General features: G+C 48.1%; 11 protein-coding genes across 11 annotated transcripts; 10 read left to right on the plus strand and 1 right to left on the minus strand.

Annotated features, from left to right (window-relative positions):
• Positions 1-2,437: 2,437 nt before the first annotated feature.
• On the plus strand, positions 2,438-2,953 carry EV420DRAFT_1643337 (uncharacterized protein; the record flags this gene model as incomplete). The annotated part of the gene is made up of 2 exons (XM_060477488.1): positions 2,438-2,449; positions 2,522-2,953. The coding sequence occupies 2 exons, from the start codon at positions 2,438-2,440 to the stop codon at positions 2,951-2,953; spliced, it is 444 nt and encodes a 147-aa protein (XP_060330275.1).
• A 1,083-nt stretch (positions 2,954-4,036) lies between these two features.
• EV420DRAFT_1748327 (uncharacterized protein) lies at positions 4,037-4,959 on the plus strand (the record flags this gene model as incomplete). Its single annotated transcript, XM_060480235.1, has 3 exons — positions 4,037-4,066; positions 4,223-4,320; positions 4,374-4,959. The coding sequence occupies 3 exons, from the start codon at positions 4,037-4,039 to the stop codon at positions 4,957-4,959; spliced, it is 714 nt and encodes a 237-aa protein (XP_060330276.1).
• Positions 4,960-6,027: 1,068 nt separating this feature from the next.
• Positions 6,028-7,055, plus strand: EV420DRAFT_1683278 (uncharacterized protein; the record flags this gene model as incomplete). The annotated part of the gene is made up of 2 exons (XM_060479244.1): positions 6,028-6,502; positions 6,557-7,055. Exons 1-2 carry the CDS (start codon positions 6,423-6,425, stop codon positions 7,053-7,055), a joined length of 579 nt encoding a protein of 192 aa, XP_060330277.1. The 5' UTR covers positions 6,028-6,422.
• Positions 7,047-7,303, plus strand: EV420DRAFT_1545758 (uncharacterized protein). The gene has a single exon (XM_060473284.1). It carries the CDS (start codon positions 7,063-7,065, stop codon positions 7,219-7,221), a length of 159 nt encoding a protein of 52 aa, XP_060330278.1. The 5' UTR covers positions 7,047-7,062; the 3' UTR covers positions 7,222-7,303.
• Positions 7,202-8,095, plus strand: EV420DRAFT_1545760 (uncharacterized protein). Its single transcript, XM_060473285.1, has 3 exons — positions 7,202-7,800; positions 7,838-7,997; positions 8,072-8,095. The coding sequence occupies exons 1-2, from the start codon at positions 7,602-7,604 to the stop codon at positions 7,867-7,869; spliced, it is 231 nt and encodes a 76-aa protein (XP_060330279.1). The 5' UTR covers positions 7,202-7,601; the 3' UTR covers positions 7,870-7,997; positions 8,072-8,095.
• EV420DRAFT_1643340 (uncharacterized protein) lies at positions 8,087-8,886 on the plus strand (the record flags this gene model as incomplete). The annotated part of the gene is made up of 2 exons (XM_060477489.1): positions 8,087-8,169; positions 8,223-8,886. 2 exons carry the CDS (start codon positions 8,087-8,089, stop codon positions 8,884-8,886), a joined length of 747 nt encoding a protein of 248 aa, XP_060330280.1.
• Positions 8,887-10,326: 1,440 nt separating this feature from the next.
• On the plus strand, positions 10,327-11,424 carry EV420DRAFT_1748330 (uncharacterized protein). Its single transcript, XM_060480236.1, has 3 exons — positions 10,327-10,373; positions 10,433-10,550; positions 10,608-11,424. The coding sequence occupies exons 2-3, from the start codon at positions 10,468-10,470 to the stop codon at positions 11,275-11,277; spliced, it is 753 nt and encodes a 250-aa protein (XP_060330281.1). The 5' UTR covers positions 10,327-10,373; positions 10,433-10,467; the 3' UTR covers positions 11,278-11,424.
• Positions 11,425-12,888: 1,464 nt separating this feature from the next.
• On the plus strand, positions 12,889-14,147 carry EV420DRAFT_405013 (uncharacterized protein). Its single transcript, XM_060481990.1, has 3 exons — positions 12,889-12,960; positions 13,018-13,135; positions 13,189-14,147. The coding sequence occupies exons 2-3, from the start codon at positions 13,053-13,055 to the stop codon at positions 13,850-13,852; spliced, it is 747 nt and encodes a 248-aa protein (XP_060330282.1). The 5' UTR covers positions 12,889-12,960; positions 13,018-13,052; the 3' UTR covers positions 13,853-14,147.
• On the minus strand, positions 14,036-15,427 carry EV420DRAFT_1480171 (uncharacterized protein; the record flags this gene model as incomplete). The annotated part of the gene is made up of 4 exons (XM_060469649.1): positions 14,036-14,512; positions 14,851-15,015; positions 15,079-15,113; positions 15,343-15,427. The coding sequence occupies 4 exons, from the start codon at positions 15,425-15,427 to the stop codon at positions 14,036-14,038; spliced, it is 762 nt and encodes a 253-aa protein (XP_060330283.1).
• A 9-nt stretch (positions 15,428-15,436) lies between these two features.
• On the plus strand, positions 15,437-16,847 carry EV420DRAFT_405058 (uncharacterized protein). Its single transcript, XM_060481991.1, has 4 exons — positions 15,437-15,502; positions 15,554-15,732; positions 15,807-15,904; positions 15,958-16,847. Exons 3-4 carry the CDS (start codon positions 15,822-15,824, stop codon positions 16,625-16,627), a joined length of 753 nt encoding a protein of 250 aa, XP_060330284.1. The 5' UTR covers positions 15,437-15,502; positions 15,554-15,732; positions 15,807-15,821; the 3' UTR covers positions 16,628-16,847.
• A 737-nt stretch (positions 16,848-17,584) lies between these two features.
• EV420DRAFT_1643344 (uncharacterized protein) lies at positions 17,585-18,384 on the plus strand (the record flags this gene model as incomplete). The annotated part of the gene is made up of 2 exons (XM_060477490.1): positions 17,585-17,667; positions 17,721-18,384. The coding sequence occupies 2 exons, from the start codon at positions 17,585-17,587 to the stop codon at positions 18,382-18,384; spliced, it is 747 nt and encodes a 248-aa protein (XP_060330285.1).
• Positions 18,385-18,849: the final 465 nt, after the last annotated feature.

Below are 18,849 nucleotides of genomic sequence, written 5' to 3' on the forward strand. Positions count from 1 at the left end.
AGAGATCATTGCGATGGACACGATGCGAGCAGCGCCAGCGATGATGAATCTGGTTCCGATGAGGATACTTCCAGGACAACCTCCTTCCAGCCCAGGCAGTAGGTCTGATGTCAGAGGCCAGATATCGAACTGCGTAATCAAGAAGCAAAATACTAGCGCCACGAGTAGCTTCGTGAGATTGGCTCGACAGAAATTCCCTGGAACGAAGAAAGACATGAGTAATGGGTAGAAAGATGTGGAGTGAAACTGTACATACTGATTTCTTCCTAATAGATGTATGCAATAACAGATCCGATGAACGTGCATGTCACAGCTATTCGTAGGGCGGCTAACGACTCTGCACTAACTGAAGCCGAGTTAGATGATCAAGTTGACGTCCTGAGTTGAAAGCTCGAAACTTACTCATTTCTCAGCGGGAAATCGTCTGAAAGTGTGTAGGGCCTGTTGTCAGAGCAATGAGGCAAAGCACGTACGCACCATACAGTAGGAATGACCTGACTATCTACCGATCGGAGACTCTGTACATGCGCTAAAGCCTAAGACGAGAAGCATCATCCATCTTGTCAGATAAGCGCCGGTCCTGCAGCTGGGCGCTAATGCTTGAATGAGAATACTACTTCCCTCCTGTCAGTGAAAGAGATGCTGCGTAGCATGTTGTGTATATTGACCGACAACTGTCGAGGGATATCCCCAAGGTCTTTTGAAGCAAGGATTTTCACGTCTAACTTCGAAGCGCTTATTTGGCGTTTGTCCGGTTGAGCTTGGTACACTGAATCGATCCGCTCCCGATGGATTCTAGTCCTCTGATAAATAGCAATCAATATCACCCAAGAATATGCGAATCGCCAGTAAGTCGTACGTAGTAAGTATGTGAAAGATCGACCAAAAGAGAGTCCTTGGTTGGCAAGCTGTTGGGTGCCGACGAGCGCACACGTCTAGCCACGTTTTGCGTTGGAAAAATTGGGAGTTACAAGTCGGGAATGATGGTGGTGTTGAGGCAAAACACGAGAGAATCGAACGACAAGGCATGTGATCGTGGATCGATTCATCCGGCAAGTTGATTGCCAGCGGCACTGACGGCACTTGTCTCCTCTTCACTGTGACCGAACGCGACGACAGAACTTCCTGCATTTATCCTTATCTTGTTCCCTTACATCCCCTCACACAAAAGTGTGCCTTCAATATCGACTTCGACTGGTTGGAAGATGGGCAAGGACGGAGTGCTTTGTGGTTTCAACGAGAAGGTCTTTCACCCTTCAAAGACAGGCATATACAACGATAGCGCGTTGCTGTTATTGGTTCTTCAGGTATATATTATGAGTACGCTGATAGGTGCGCCACTTTCTCTTGCCCAAGGATATCCCTCACACGTCACCCAGGGTACTCCCAGCAAACAGACAGCAGTATTATTCCTTCGCCATGGTAGCATTTCGATGGAGCGATGCCCTCTTACTATCCCCACACAAATGAGATGGCGACAGAAACCGTCTTTGACATTTTCACGACGCCGACGTTAACCAGCTGTTGGAATCAACCCTTTTTCTCGCTCTCAGGGAGTTCGAACAGAGGACTTGAGAAGGAGAAAGCCCATAGTATTGTCGGAAGCTTCGATGTGCAGGGAATTTTATAGTAAGCATCACCGCCTCTACAGCGTTTTCAGCTCATGGCAAGAAGCAGGTCCGTCGTCTGACGTTGTACAGCATCTGAAGGTGGAAATCGCATCCGACTCGCTTTTATCATGACCGCAGGATCTTGGGTTACGTGGGCATACCTGGTCCAGAAGTGGACGCGTGGCTCTGATGCTAGCATTGGTCACACTGAGACGGAATCTCTCAAGCATGCGTTCAATTGGACCTAATTGTAAGCCATTGCGCTTCTTCCATATCGGCCTCATATATCTACATACGCCCAGGACACAACATATTCTCCAGAGAAGTGTCATACCCGAATTGCGGATTCGGATTTGATATCTCCGTCCACGGCTATCTCTCAGAGAACGGAATTCCTGGCAGTTTCATCTTCCCCTGCGGTCCTCGCCAGTGTACAAGGACCTGAATCGTATGATCCTCAGGCATCCCAGATAATCTACGCTCAAACAATCTATCACTGCTCCAAGCTGGCATATTCAAGTCCGAACGGAGGGAACGAGTAAGTCCATTTGGAAAAACTGGGTTTCCTCACTAATGAAAGGGTTTGCAGAGATGCTGGCAAGGTCGCAACGCGTATAATTGTCCTAGCGCCATCTGATTCTTCGTAGCAATGACAAAGCAATCGCCGGTTCATCGGTAAATGACTGTTATCCTTCGTAAGACGTTTTAGAGCTATTATTGCTTATAACCCAAACTAAAGTATCCTTCTGCAGAAAGCAATGTCCGAGCTGATCACACTATACGACGTCCCGACCAAAGACTGCTGATGCACCCGGCTCAGCGACGACATGGCGTACGAGGTATGTCCACAACTCCAAGACCTAGAATATTGGCGCTGATCAACATCTCTAAGGTATTCCCTCAGCATCAAGAACCTGAAATTCCAAGTCGTCTGGGTCGAGCTTCCCAACGTCGAAGCTCTAGCAATACGTATCGGAGCTCCCCCCACTGGTGTCAAACCCGACGGGAAATCGCCATTCTACACTATACCCATCATCCAGGATCCCTCTACTGGCGCCGTGGTATCAGAGTCCGCCGCCATCGCGGAGTACCTCGACAAGACCTACCCCACGTCCGGGCCGACGCTCATCCCTGCAGGAACGAAGGTCCTGCAGCTCGCGTTCCGTGATGCCGTAGCGGAGAGTTTCGTTCCGACACGTCCGTTCTTCTGGGGCGGAGAGATATTGAATGATGCAACAAGACTGTACTTGCTCAAGAGGCTGGAGGGACTAGGTGTAGGTCGTGAAGGTCCCAGAGGGAGAGGAGAGGGAGAAGCAGTGGGCGAAAGGTGCAGGCAGGGCTAGGGAAGATCGACAAGTGGCTCCCGAAAGAGGGCTTTGAGTTCGTTATGGGGAGCGAACCAGTCCTTTGGCGATGCTGTGCTGTGTGCGCTTTCTGAGGTTTACGAGGGGTATCCTTGGAAGGGAGAGTAAAGGAGTGGAAGGAAATGGCGAGTTGGCATGATGGGAGGTGGGGTAAGTTGATGGATAGGTTTCAGTCGGTATGAGTAAAAAAAAATGGAACCCTAACCCTAGCTTCTATTAACGCCTTTCCGAATGACCATCATGTCGACAGGTTAGACTGTGCTTGACTTTAGAGCCTTATCGAGTCCGTTTCAACAGTATTCCGAATGGGCTCAACAAGCCGAGGGCCCGTTACTACTCAGGGCGACTCAGGTATAGCCAGTACCGAGGTTAAAATCCAACCTTGTTCTCACAGATAAATCCGAAGATAAAGTTTGCAAGCAAGAATTAACAGCATGCCTCGACAACGTCCCTGGACTACGAAAAATGTTGGAGTTACGAGGTCGGCGCTCGGACGTGGTAACGGAAAGTAGGCTCGAGAGAAAGTGAGCAACACTGGATAATGTAACGGAACGTTACTGCAAGATGGTAAGTAAACTAATAGTATGGATATACGTAGAGGTACTCACATCTCAGCGTGTTGGTAAAAGCTGAGATGTGAGGCTGTGCATCGCAAAACGAAAAAGGCAAGAAATATCAAATACGTGTCCGTGTGCGTCTTGTACTACTACTACTATGTCTAACAAAAAATACCGGATGCCAACGATGGACAGCTTCAACCTATTAGGCTGCTATCACAACTGTTCACATAGCCGGGGACCTTACTTTGGTTTTTTTCTTGCTCGTTGGACTAGACCTGGTTATCTTCTCTCTATAAATCCAGCACCAAGGATACATCAAAAGCTTTACCTATAGTTATGAGTTATTGGCGGCTGAACATCGGAACATGGTCTCTTCTGATACAATTGTACGTAACTTCTGCGTTGTTTTTAGCGCCTTGTTTCACATGTTTGTATCAGCGAACCTTTTCTGAATACTTGCCGGAGATATCCGATGTACTAACCTGCACCACATGATTGCTTAATGCCGCAACACTCGTATGGACACGGTGATGTAAGTACGTGGTTGGCGCTTTTTTGCCCCCAAGCTCCATTACAAAGCCTGAATAGAACCCGGGAAATGAATCAGACGATGACTAAGACGTGGAAATTCTCTCGTACAGGTCTAATAGACTACTCGACCTTATAACTGACTGGCGCGTCTCTGTAGAATCAACACAACAAGATGTCTTCGAAGCCGATCACCTTATACGACATTGCAACCAAGCTTCCTGACGCGCCGGGATCTTCAACGACTTGGCGAACGAGGTACGAGTACACATCGTATACCGGCATGGGTACCTTAACCCTTATCGCAATAGGTACTCTCTGAACATGAAAAAACTCCCGTACCAAACTGTCTATGTCGAACTTCCCGACATTGAATCTCTCGCTAAACAGATCGGTGCTGCTCCTACTGGCACTAAACACGATGGAGTCACGCCTTTATACACGATCCCCATCATCCATGACCATGCCACAGGAGCCGTCGTATCAGAGTCTGCCTCTATCGCAGCGTATCTAGACAAAACGTACCCATCCGGACCTACGCTCGTCCCTACTGGTACAATGCCGCTCCAGCTTGCATTCCGTGATGCGGTAGCAGACGTCTTCCGTGGTTTTCGCGGGTTCATGGTTAAGCGCTTGATGGCAAATTGGAATGACAGGACGGTCGTGTATTGGAAGTCCAGGTTGGAGGAGCAAGGAGTGAATTTGGAGACGTTGTTAAATGGGGACGAGGACAAGGACAAGGCGTGGGAGAAGGCTCTGGCGGGGCTTGCAAAACTTGATAAGTGGTTCGAAGGGAATGAGGGGCCGTTTGTTATGGGAAGCGAAGCCGTGTTTTGCGGATGCTGTCCTCGGGGCGATTTTGAGATATGGTCGGGGTGTTTTTGGGAAAGACAGTAAGGAGTGGAAGAGTATTGCGAGTTGGAATGAAGGGAAGTGGGAGAAGTACTTGGAGAGCTATCACATCCCTATGAAACGATTCTTTGACGAAGTTTGAATAATATACACGCTTTCCCTCATTCAAAGGTATAACGGTATAAATAATATAGCACTCTCTATCACATACACTAGCACGTAAAAATGAGCTGCATAAGTGTGAACTAGAATAACAGAGCCCTCCTCACCATGCTTCTTCCTACAAATGTCATCCCTTTGTTCACTTGACCATGGGCTGTCAAGCCGATACAGGGATTCCTTGCTCGATGTTGGTTCTCGGTAAATGCCTGCCATCTTAGCATGTTACACTTCATGCGGCTATGAGAATACTGACATTCGGGCAAAATGCGAGCTGATGGCGAAGCCACCGAGCGAGCTCTTGGCTGCAGATCTTGACCCGGCGTTGAAAATCTGATTTTTTCCCAATAGAAGTATGCAATAACAGATCCGATGAACGTGCACGTCACACCTATTCGTAGGGCGGCGAACAGCTCTGTATCAACTGAAGCCAAGTTAGATGATCGAGTTGACTCCCTGAGTTGAAAGCTGGAAACTTACTCATTTCTCAGGGGGAATTCGGCTTAAAGTGCACGGTGGAGCAACGAGACAAAACATGCAGACACTATATAGTGGGGATAACCTGCCTATATACCGATTGAAGACTCTGTACATGCGCTAAAGACGAGAAGTATCATCCATCTTGTCAGAATAAGCGCCGTCCCTGCAGCTGGGTGCTAATACTTGAATGAGAATATTACCTCCCTCTAATCAGTGAAAGAAATGTTGCAGTACCATGTTGTGTATATTGACCGACAACTGTTGAGGGATATCCCCAAGGTTTTTTCAGGTAAGGATTCTCACGTCTAACTTCGAAGCGCTTAGTTGGCGCTTACCACTTAGTCGACTGGGCTTCGTACAGGATCGATCCATTCGCTATGGATTCTAGTCTTCTGATAAAGTAGCAATCAATATACCAAGAATATGTGAATGCGAAGTATGTGAAAGATCGACCAAAAGAGGAGTCCTGTTGGCTGCACTTCTCAGGGAACGGAATCCCTGGCAAATTTATCTTCCTCTGTGGTCCTCGCCAGTGTACAAAGTCCTGAATTATATATGAACCCTCGGCGTCCCCGATAATCTACGTTCGGACAATCTATCACTGTTCCAAGCTGGCATCTTCAAACTTTAAGTCCGAATGGAGAGAACGAGTAAGTCCATTTGGAAAGACTGAATTTCCTGACTAATGAAGGCGTTTACAGAGATGTTGGTATGGTCGCAGCGCGTATCATTGTCCCGGCGCCATCTGATGCTTCGTAACAATGACAAAGCAAACGCTGATTTATCGGGAAATGACTGTTATCCTTCGTAAGACGTTTTAGAGCTATTATTGCTTATAACCCAAACTAAAGTTCCTTCTGCAGAAAGCAATGTCCGAGCTGATCACACTATACGACGTCCCGACCAAAGATGCTGATGCACCCGGCTCAGCAACGACATGGCGCACAAGGTATGTCCACGACTCCAGACCTAGAAAGTTGGTGCTGATCAACATCCATCTAAGGTATTCCCTCAGCATCAAGAACCTGAAACTTCCAAGTCGTCTGGGTCGAGCTTCCCGACTGTCGAAGCTCTTAGCAATACGTATCAGGAGCTCCTCCCACTGGCGTCAAACCCGACGGAAAGTCGCCATTCTACACTATACCCATCATCCAGGATCCCTCTACTGGCGCCGTGATATCAGAGTCCGCCGCCATCGCAGGAGTACCTCGACAAAACCTACCCCACGTCCGGACCGGACACTCATCCCTGCGGGAACGAAGGTTCTGCAGCTCGCGTTCCGCGATGCCGTAGCGGAGAGCTTCGTCCCGACGCGTCCGTTCTTCTGGAGCGGAGATATATTGAATGATGCAACAAGATTATACTTGCTCAAGAGACTGGAAGGACTAGGTGTAGTCGTGAAGGCTCTCGAGGGAGAGGAGAGGGAGAAGCAGTGGGCGAAGGTACAGGTAGGCCTAGGCAAGATTGACAAGTGGCTCCCGAAAAGACTCGGAGGGCTTTGAATTCGTTATGGGGAACGAACCATCCTTTGCGGACGCCGTGCTGTGCGCGTTTCTGAAGTTTACGAGGGGTATCCTTGGAAGGGAGAGTAAGGAGTGGAAGGAAATGGCGAGCTGGCATGATGGGAGGTGGGGTAAGTTGATGGATAGGTTTAGTCGGTACGAGTAAAAAATGGAACCCTAACCCTAGCTTCTGTTAACGCTTTTCCGATTGACTATCATGTCGACTTCACTGTGCTTGACTTTCGAGCGTTATCAAGTCCGTTTCAACAATCCTTATCACAAGACTTGGTCGATCGGGATCGACTGTATACTAAATAAATTCAACATGCCGGGGGCCCGTTGCTAGCCGGAGCGACTCAAGTCTCAGTCATGGTTAGGTACCGACACCAAAACTCAATCCTGTTTGCACAGATAAATTCCAAGATAAATTCTGTAATACAATCATAGAAGGCGCACTTCGACGATGTCTCTGGACTACGAAAAATACCAGATGCGAAATGATGGACAGCTTCAGGACAGCTTCAGCCTAGTATCACAACTGTTTACATGGCCGTGGATCTTACTTTGGCGTCTTTCTTGCTCGTTGGACTAGACCTGTTATCTTCTCTATATAAAGCCAGCGCCAAGGATACATCAAAAGTTCTACCTATATTTATGAGTTTGCGGCGGCTGAACATCGGAATATGGTCTCTTCTGATACAATTGTACGTAACTTCTGCGTTGTTTTTAGCGCCTTGTTTCACGCGTTTGTATCAGCGAAACCTTTTCTGAATACTTGCCAGAAATATTCGATGTACTAACCTGCACCACATGATTGCTTAATGCCGCGACACTCATATGGGCACGGTGATGTAAGTACGTGGTTGGCGTTTTTTAGCCCCCAAGCTGCATTACAAAGCCTGAATAATTCCCTGAGAATCCGGGAGATGAATCAGACGATGAGTAAGACGTGGAAATTCTCTCGTACACGTCTAATAGACTACTCGACCTTATAACTGACTGGCGCGTCTCTGTAGAATCAACACAATAAGATGTCTTCGAAGTCAATCACCCTATACGACACTCCAAGCAAGCTTCCTACGAGTCCGGGAACTCCAAATACGTGGCGAACGAGGTACGTGCACGCATTGTACACCGATACGGACAGCCTAACCCGCATGATCATAGGTACTCCCTAAATATGAAAAAACTCCCCTACCAAACCGTCTATGTCGAGCCTCCCGATATCGAATCCCTCGCCAAACAGATTGGTGCTGCTCCTACGAGTACCAAACCCGATGGAGTCACTCCTTTGTACACGGTCCCCATCATCCATGATCATACCACAGGCGCCGTCGTATCAGAATCTGCCGCTATCGCGGCATATCTAGACAAAACGTACCCATCCGGACCTACACTTATCCCTGCTGGTACGATGCCACTCCAGCTCGCGTTCCGCGACGCGGTGGACGACGTACTTGTTGGTTTTCGTAGGTTCATGATCGAAGCCATGCTGCCAGATTTGAACGACAGGGCAGTCATGCATTGGAAGTCCAGGATGCGAGAGCAGGGAGTGAACATTGATGCGCTGTTTGATGGGGACAAGGAAAAGTTGTGGGAGAAAGCCCTGGCGGGTCTTGCGAAGTTTGACAAGTGGTTTGAAGGGAATGAAGGACCGTTTGTTATGGGAAGCGAGCCATGTCTTGCGGATGCTTCTCTTGGCGCGTTTTTGAGGTGTAGTCGGTATGCTTATGGGGAGGACAGCAAGCAATGGAAGGATGTTGCTAGTTGGAATGGAGGGAAGTGGGCGAAGTACCTGGAGAACTTCGCACCATATGAAGCGATTCTCTAATAAGCACTTGTTGCACACCTTGAGGCTGTTTGTCTGCTTCTCACATTTCGATATACAAGATTTGAATTTTGTGGCATTCGTTCGTATCCATCTGATACATGCGCCAGAGGCAGCATTGAGAATTTTGGAAGTTGAGGATTCATCTTCACATTACCGCATTATATTTTCTAGTACAGTTGACTGAAGCTAACTCAGGACCCCGGTAACATCCTTCCAGTGTTCCACTCATCTAAAACTTTCACCATTTTTTCGCACTTGCCCTTTACCGCCACATCACCACCAGGCCCAAAGACGAGATATGTGGGCCACTCCTTGCCTTTTGCCTTGCCGTCTCCTCTTACAACGTCCACGATGATCTCCACCTGCTAAGTCAGCATCACCTGTGCACCAGCCCCCCTCGAAGAACCCTTGAGCTTGATCACAGGTATCGTCAGTACTTCCTGATATAAAGGGGACCTGAGTGTAGTTGTGAAGGTCCTAGAGGGAGAAGGAGAGGGAGAATCAGTGGGCGAAGGTGCAGGCGGGTCTAGGGAAAGATTGACAAGTGGCTCCCGAAAGAGGAATTTGGAATTCGTTATGGGGAACGAACCAGTCCTTTGCGGATGCTGTGCTATGTGCATTTTCTGAGGTTTACGAGGGGTATCCTGGGAAGGGAGAAGTAAGGAGTAGAAGGAAATGGCGAGCTGGCATGATGGGAGATGGGGTTAAGTTGATGGATAGGTTTAGTCGGTATAAGTAAAAAAATGGAACCCTAACCCTAGCATCTGTTAACACCGTTCTGATTGACTATCATGTCGACTTCGATGTGCTTGACTTTCGAGCCTCATTGTGTCCGTTTCAACAGTATTCTTATCACAAGGCTTGGTCGGTCAGGATAGAGTGAACCCCGAATTGGTTCAACAAGCCGAGGGCCCATTACTACCCAGAGCGACTCAGTCATAGCCATGTACCGATGTCAAAATTCAATCTTGTTTGCACAGATAAATTCCAAGGTAAAACTTGCAAACAAGAACTAAAAGTATGCTTCGACAGCGTCTCTGGACTACGAAAAATACTGAATGGCAGTGATGGGCTGCTATCACAACTGTTCGATGGTTACAGACATTACTTTGGCGTCTTTCTTGCTTGTTGGACTAAATCTGGCTATCTTCTCTCTCTATAAATCCAAATCCAGCGTCGAGGATACATCAAAAGCTCCACCTATTTGAGTTTTCGGCGGCTGAACATCGGAAGCATGGTCTCTTCTGATACCATGTACGTAACTTCTGCGTTGTTTTTAGCGCCTTGCTTCACGCGTTTGTAACAGAGAAGTCTTTTTTGAATACTTGCCAGAGATATTCGACTGTACTAACCTGCACCACATGATTGCTTAATGCCGCGACACTCATATGGACACGGTGATGTAAGTACGTGGTTGGCGCTTTTTCTTCCAGCTGCATTACAAAGCCTGAATAATTCCCTGAAAAATCCGGGAAATGAATCAGACGATGAGTAAGACGTGGAAATTCTCTCGTACAGTGTCTAATGGACTACTCGACCTTATAAGTGACTGGCGCGTCTCTGTAGAATCAGCACAACAAGATGTCTTCGAAGCCAATCACCTTATACGACATTCCAACCAAGCTTCCTGACGCGCCGGGATCTCCAACGACGTGGCGAACGAGGTACGAGTACGCATCGTATACCTGGTATGGGCCGCTACCTAACCCTATTCACAATAGGTACTCTCTGAACATGAAGAAACTCCCGTACCAAACCGTTTACGTCGAGCTTCCCGACATCGAATCTCTCGCTAAACAGATCGGTGCTGCTCCTACCGGCACTAAACATGACGGAGTCACGCCTTTGTACACGGTCCCCATCATCCACGACCACGCCACGGGAGCTGTCGTATCAGAATCTGCCGCTATTGCAGCGTATCTCGACAAAACTTACCCGTCCGGACCTTCGCTCGTCCCTACTGGTACGATGCCGCTCCAGCTCGCATTCCGTGATGCGGTATCAGACGTCTTTGGTGGTTTTCGCGGGTTCATAATGAAGGGCTTCCTGCCGAATTTGAATGACAGGACGGTCGTGTATTGGAAGTCCAGGTTGGAGGATCAGGGAGTGAATTTGGAGACGTTGTTTAATGGGGACGAGGACGAGGACAAGGCGTGGGAGAAGGCTCTGGCGGGTCTTGCGAAGATTGACAAGTGGTTCGAAGGGAATAAGGGGCCGTTTGTTATGGGAAGCGAGCCGTGTTTTGCGGATGCTGTTCTCGGAGCATTGTTGAGGCATAGTCGGGGTGTTTTTGGGAAAGACAGTAAGGAGTGGAAGGACATCGCTAGTTGGAACGGAGGGAAGTGGGCGAAATACCTGGAGAGCCTCGCGCCGTACGAAGCGATTCTCTGATAAGCACTTGTTGCACACCTTGAGGCCGTTTGTCTGTTTTCACATTTCGATATACAGGATTTGAATTTTGTGGCATTCGTTCGTATCCCTTGGCATATGCGCCAGAGGCAGCATTGAGAATTTTGGAAGTTGAGGATTCTTCTTCATATCACCACAATTTTTTCTAGTACAGTTCACTGAAGCTAACTCAGTACCCCGGTAACATCCTTCCATTCATCTAAAACTTTCACCATTTTTTCGCACTTGCTCTTTACCGCCACATCACCACCAGGCCCAAAGACAAGATATGTGGGCCACTCCTTGCCTTTTGCCTTGCCGTCTCCTCTTACAATGTCCACGATGATCGCCACTGCTAAGTCAGCATCACCTGTGCACCAGCCCCCCTCGAAGAACCCTTGAGCTTGATCACGGGTATCGTCGTATTCTGATATAACGGGACTGGGTGTAGTTGTGAAGGTCCCAGAGGGAGAGGAGAGGGAGAATCAGTGAACGAAGGTGCGGGCGGGACTAGGCAAGATCGACAAGTGGCTCCCGAAAGAGGGCTTTGAATTCGTTATGGGGAGTGAACCATCCTTTGCGGATGCTATGCCGTGTGCGTTTCTGAGGTTTACGAGGGGTATCCTTGGAAGGGAGAGTAAGGAGTGGAAGGAAATAGCGAGCTGGCATGATGGGAGGTGGGGTAAGTTGATGGATAGATTTAGTCGGTAGGAGTAAACAAAATTGGAACCCTAACCCTAGCTTCTATTAACACCTTTCCCATTGATTATCATGTCGACTTTATGGTGAGGATTGGTTTCACAGCCACCAGCAAGACGGCTGTGCCGCTTTTTATTTTACACTATTTTTATTTTTATTTTACCGATCGTTACCGCTACTTGGCTTCGTACCACCACCACCTACGTATCTGTCCACGAATATACGTTCGTTCAAGCCATATCCGCCACGTTCTTTGTGCCTGCCGACACCTATTCCCAACACTTGAGTTTAGAGCCTCGTTTAGTCCATTCCAACAATGTTCTTATCACAAGGCTTGGTTGGTTGGGACAGAGTGAACCCCGAACGGCGAATGGGCTCAACAAACTGAAGGCCCGTTACTACCCAGAGCGACTCAGGCATGGCCAGTACCGAGGTCAAAATTCAATCTTGTTTGCACAGATAAATCCGAGGATAAATTTTGCAAACAAGAAGTAAAAGGCATACTCCCACAACGTCTCTGGACTGCGAAAAATACCGAATGCCAATGATGGACAGCTTCAGCCTATTAGGCTGCTATCACAACTGTTCACATGGCCGGGGACTTTACTTTGGCGTTTTTCTTGCTCGTTGGACTAAACCTGGCTATCTTCTCTCTCTGTAAATCCAGCGCCGAGGATACATCAAAAACTCTACCTATATTTATGAGTTATTGGCGGCTGAACATCGGAACACGCAAGTCCCTTCTGATACAATGTACGTAACTTCTGCGTTGTTTTTAGCGCCTTGTTTCACGCGTTTGTAATAGAGAATCTTTTTTGAATACTTGCCAGAGATATTCGACGTACTAACCTGGCACCACATGATTGCTTGATGCCGCGATACTCATATGGACACGGTGATGTAAGTACGTGGTTGGCGCTTTTTCGCCCCCAAGCTGCATTACAAAGCCTGAATAATTCCCTGAAAAACCGGGAAATGAATCAGACGGTGAGTAAGACGTGGAATTCTCTCGTACGTGTCTAATGGACTACTCGACCTTATAAGTGACTGGCGCGTCTCTGTAAAATCAACACAACAAGATGTCTTCGAAGCTAATCACCTTATACGACATTCCAACCAAGCTTCCTGACGCGCCGGGATCTCCAAATACGTGGCGAACGAGGTACGTGTACGCATTGTACACCGATACGGACGGCCTAACCCGCATGATCATAGGTACTCCCTAAATATGAAAAAACTCCCCTACCAAACCGTCTATGTGGAACTCCCCGATATTGAACCTCTCGCCAAACAGATCGGTGCTGCTCCTACCGGCACTAAACACGATGGAGTCACACCCTTGTACACAGTCCCCATCATCCATGACCACGCCACAGGCGCCGTCATATCAGAATCTGCCGCTATCGCAGCGTACCTAGACAAAACGTACCCCTCTGGACCTACACTTGTCCCTGCCGGCACGATGCCACTTCAGCTCGCGTTCCGCGACGCGGTGGACGACGTCTTTGGTGGTTTTCATGGGTTCATGATCGAGTGCATGCTGCCAAATATGCACGACAGGACAGTCGTGCATTGGAAACCCAGGATGCGAGAGCAGGGAGTGAACTTTGATGCGCTGTTTGATGGGGACAAGGAAAAGTTGTGGGAGAAAGCCCTGGCGGGTCTTGCGAAGTTTGACAAGTGGTTTGAAGGGAATGAAGGACCGTTTGTTATGGGGGGCGAGCCATGTCTTGCGGATGCTTCTCTTGGCGCGTTTTTGAGGTGTAGTCGGTATGCTTATGGGGAGGACAGCAAGCAATGGAAGGATGTTGCTAGTTGGAATGGAGGGAAGTGGGCGAAGTACCTGGAGAACCTCGCGCCATATGAAGCGATTCTCTAATAAGCACTTGTTGCACACCTTGAGGCCGTTTGTCTGTTCTCGCATTTCAATACACAAGATTTGAATTTTGTGACATTCGTTCGTATCCCTTGGCATATACACAGAGACAGCATTGAGAATTTTGAAAGCTGAGAATTCATCTTCACATTACCGCATTATATTTTCTAGTACAGTTGACGGAAGCTAACTCAGTACCCCGGTAACATCCTTCCACTCATCTAAAACTTTCACCATTTTTTCGCACTTGCTCTTTATCGCCACATCACCACCAGGCCCAAAGACAAGATATGTGGGCCACTCCTTGCCTTTTGCCTTGCCGTCTCCTCTTACAATGTCCACAATGATCTCCACTGCTAAGTCAGCATCACCTGTGCACCAGCCCCCCTCGAAGAACCCTTGAGCTTGATCACGGGTATCGTCGTATTCTGATATAACGGGACTGGGTGTAGTTGTGGAGGTCCCAGAGGGAGAGGAGAGGGAGAACCAGTGGGCGAAGGTGCAGGCGGGGCTAGGGAAGATCGACAAGTGGCTCCCGAAAGAGGGTTTGGAATTCGTTATGGGGAACGAACCGTCCTTTGCGGATGCTGTGCTATGTGCATTTTTGAGGTTTACGAGGGGTATCCTTGGAAGGGAGAGTAAGGAGTAGAAGGAAATGGCGAGCTGGCATGATGGGAGGTGGGGTAAGTTGATGGGCAGGTTTAGTCGGTATGAGTAGGCCCCCAGAAGCTCCCACCAGACTTTGTCCGGATTTTAGCATATTTTAGGCCCAAAAAATGCAAAAACTTTGTCCGCAGTTAGCATATTTTGGGTCCAAACGTCGTCGAACAACGTCGAACTTTGTCCGGATGTTAGCATATTTTGGGCTGGTGCTGACGCCATCGCTCTGACATCTGAGCCAATATCAGTCTCGATTTGGATTTCGGACTCCTCTCCGCAATATTTTCCAGGAAAATTCCAACGAAAATTTGTAGTCATGTCGAATACAGGTAAAAACGGACCTCAGTGCTGGCGGATATAGCAGAATCAGACGGCCGGTTCCGGCCCGGGAGGCTCGAAGACGCGACTTTGCCCGAGTTAGCATACTTTGAGCCCCAAAAGTCGCATATTTGAGGTCCGATTTTCGGATTTTTGCCGGACAAAGTTTGGTGGGAGCTTCTGGGGGCCTGTATGAGTAAGTAAAAAATGGAACCCTAACCCTAGCTTCTGTTCACACCTTTCCGATTGACTATCATGTCGACTTCGATGTGCTTGACTTTTGAGCCTTGTCGGTTGGGACAGAGTGGTCCCCGAATGGGCTCAACAAGCCGAGCGACTCAGGTATAGCCAGTACCGAGGTTAAACTTCAACCTTGTTCGCACAGATAAATCCGAAGATAAAGCTTGCAAACAAGAATTAAAAGCATGCTTCGACAACGTCCCTGGACTGCGAAAAATACCGGATGCCAACGATGGACAGCTTCAACCTATTAGGCTGCTATCACAACTACTCACATGGCTGAGGACCTTTGGCGCCTTTCTTGCTCGTTGGGCTAAACCTGGCTATCTTCTCTCTGTAAATCCAGCACCAAGGATACATCAAAAGTTCTACCTATAGTTATGAGTTATTGGCGGCTGAACATCGGAACACGCAGTCCAAGTTCCTGATACAATTGTACGTAACTTCTGCATTGTTTTAGCGCCTTGTTTCACGCGTTTGTAATAGGAAATCTTTTTTGAATACTTGCCAGAGACATTCGATGTATTGAATTGTAGTGCACGAAGCTTCAATGCCGCGACACCCGTATGGACGCGGTGATGTATGTACCCGATTGGCCTTTTGCTTTGTTACATTACAAAGCCTGAATAATTCCCAGAAAATCCGGGAAATGAATCAGACGATGAGTAAGACGTGAAAATTCTCTCGTACAGGTCTAATAGACTACTCGACCTTATAACTGACTGGCGCGTCTCTGTAGAATCAACACAACAAGATGTCTTCGAAACCAATCACCTTATACGACATTGCAACCAAGCTTCCTGACGCGCCGGGATCTTCAACGACTTGGCGAACGAGGTACGAGTACACATCGTATACTGGTATGGGTACACTAACCATTATCGCAATAGGTACTCTCTGAACATGAAGAAACTCCCGTACCAAACCATTTACGTCGAGCTTCCCGACATCGAATCTCTCGCCAAACAGATCGGTGCTGCTCCTACCCGCACCAAACCCGATGGAGTCACGCCTTTGTACACGGTCCCCATCATCCATGACCACGCCACAGGAGCCGTCGTATCAGAGTCTGCCGCTATCGCGGCGTATCTAGACAAAACGTACCCGTCTGGACCTACGCTCGTCCCTACTGGTACGATGCCGCTCCAGCTTGCATTCCGTGATGCAGTAACAGACCTCTTCGGTGGTTTCCGCGGGTTCATGACTAAGGGCTTCATGCAAAATTTGAACGACAGGACGCTCGTGTATTGGAAATCCAGGTTGGAGGAGCAGGGAGTGAATTTTGAAGCATCGTTTAATGGGGATGAGGAGAAGGAGAAGGCGTGGGAGAAGGCTCTGGCGGGCTTTGCGAAACTTGATAAGTGGTTCGAAGGGAATGAGGGGCCGTTTGTTTTGGGAAACGAGCCGTGTTTTGCGGATGCTGTTCTCGGAGCGTTTTTGAGGTCTGGTCGGAGTGCTTTTGGGAAAGACAGTAAGGAGTGGAAGGACATTGCTAGCTGGAACGGAGGGAAGTGGGCGAAGTACTTGGAGAGCTTCGCACCCTACGAAACGATTCTTTGACGAAGTTTGAATAATATACGCGCTTTTCCTTATCCTAAGTCCGTTTTCCATTTGTGTGATCTCAAATCAATCGATGCATGGTAATCGAATTGTTGTTCTGTGGTTCTAGCTCATGTCTTGGCGTAAACTGCTATCTGACAACTGACTCGCTGGAGATAAAAGAGAGCGTTAATGATCTGGGCGAGCTGGCATGATGGGAGGTGGGGTATAAGTTGATGGGTCAGAGTAAAAAAAGAAACCTTAACCCTAGGCTACATTACACTTCTTACGGACTAACTGCCATGTTGGTTCAGTCAGTTTCATGCAGTCCGGTCCAATCTCACCTGCATAGGTGAATACAAACGACTCAATTTTTCAACCAGTGAAAATGTGTTCTTGGATCCACTCGGGGACCTATGGTGGCCAATTTCACGAACTACTGCTTTCTTATAGAACCACTCTCAGCCGTGGACGTAACGCTGACATGATTCAAAGGTCTGCTATCTTCTTCTGCTTCTAAACGTCATTGCTAAGAGTTTTTTTAGGCGAATATCAGGAAGTGTATAACAGCCCCCAGCTCACGAGTGTGCTGTTTAATTATCGGAGAACAAAATCCAGACCTTTGATCAACTTCTGATAGAACGTACGTTACCTTCAGTTCATTTTTAGCATCTCATCTCACACATTGTTCTCTGATAGTAAACTTATACTTATTCTGAACTCCCTTCAGGTAGATTCACTATGTGCTCTACAATAATTATGGCATCTCTGAAGTACACAGTCTCTCGGTGGTCACCTCTTTACGTCCCTCAAGATGTGTTACAAAGGCATGAGTAATTAATTCCCTGGCCGACCGGAAATGACTCAGATGACTTAGTAAGAAGAGATTGTCAATTCTCACACAATTCGTACGTATAGAATGGACTACCTGATCATATAACTGACTGGCGCGTCTTTGCAGAATCGACACGACACAAGATGGCTTCACACACAATTACCTTCTACGACATACCAACCAAGCTTCCTACGAATCCGGGAAGTCTGAATACATGGCGAGCGAGGTATGCGTACGCGCTGTACATCGATAAGGGCAGTCTAACCTGTATGACAATAGGTACGCCCTAAATATGAAAAAGCTCCCCTACCAAACCGTCTATGTCGAACTCCCCGATATCGAACCTCTCGCCAAACAGATTGGTGCTGCTCCTACTGGCACTAAACACGATGGAGTCACGCCCTTGTATACGGTCCCCATCATCCAAGACCACACCACAGGCGTCGTCGTATCAGAATCTGCCGCTATCGCGGCGTATCTAGACAAAACGTACCCGTCTGGACCTACACTTGTCCCTGCCGGCACAATGCCACTCCAGCTCGCGTTCCGCGACGCGGTAGACGATGTTTTTGGCGGTTTTCGTGGGTTCATGATCGAACGCATACTGCCAAATTTGAACGATAGGACAGTCGTGCATTGGAAGTCCCGGTTGCGAGAGCAGGGAGTGAACTCTGATGCGCTGTTTGATGGGGACAAGGAAAAGCTGTGGGAGAAGGCTCTGGCGGGTCTTGCGAAGTTTGACAAGTGGTTTGAAGGGAATGAGGGACCGTTTGTTATGGGAAGCGAGCCGTGTTTTGCAGATGCTGCTCTTGGCGCATTTTTGAGGGCTAGTCGGTATGCTTATGGGGAGGACAGTAAGCAGTGGAAGGACATTGCTAGTTGGAACGGAGGGAAGTGGGCGAAGTACCTGGAGAGCCTCGCGCCGTACGAAGCGATTCTCTGATGAGCACTTGTCGTACTCCTTGAGGCTGTTTGTCTGCTCTCACATTTTCGATATACCAGGATTTGAGTTTTGTGGCACTCGTTCGTATCCCTTGGCTTATACGTCAGGAGCAGCATTGAGATTTTTGGAGCTGAGGATTCTTCGTATTTTTATTTCTACAATGGACTGAAGCTAACTCAGTACCCCGGTAACATCCTTCCACTCATCTAAAACTTTCACCATTTTTTCGCATTTGCTCTTTACCGCCACATCACCACCAGGCCCGAAGACAAGATACGTGGGCCACTCCTTGCCTTTTGCCTTGCCGTCTCCTCTTACAACTGTCCACAATGATCTCCACTGCTAAGTCAGCATCACCTGTGCACCAGCTCCCCTCGAAGAACCCTTGAGCTTGTTTACGGGTATCGTCGTAATCTGATATAAGGTTATCCAGATATAGAGGCTGGGAGAGTATTTGCTCTGTGA

Source organism: Desarmillaria tabescens (genome assembly GCF_030435595.1).
Source record: "Desarmillaria tabescens strain CCBAS 213 chromosome Unknown EV420scaffold_19, whole genome shotgun sequence".
NCBI lineage: Eukaryota > Fungi > Basidiomycota > Agaricomycetes > Agaricales > Physalacriaceae > Desarmillaria > Desarmillaria tabescens.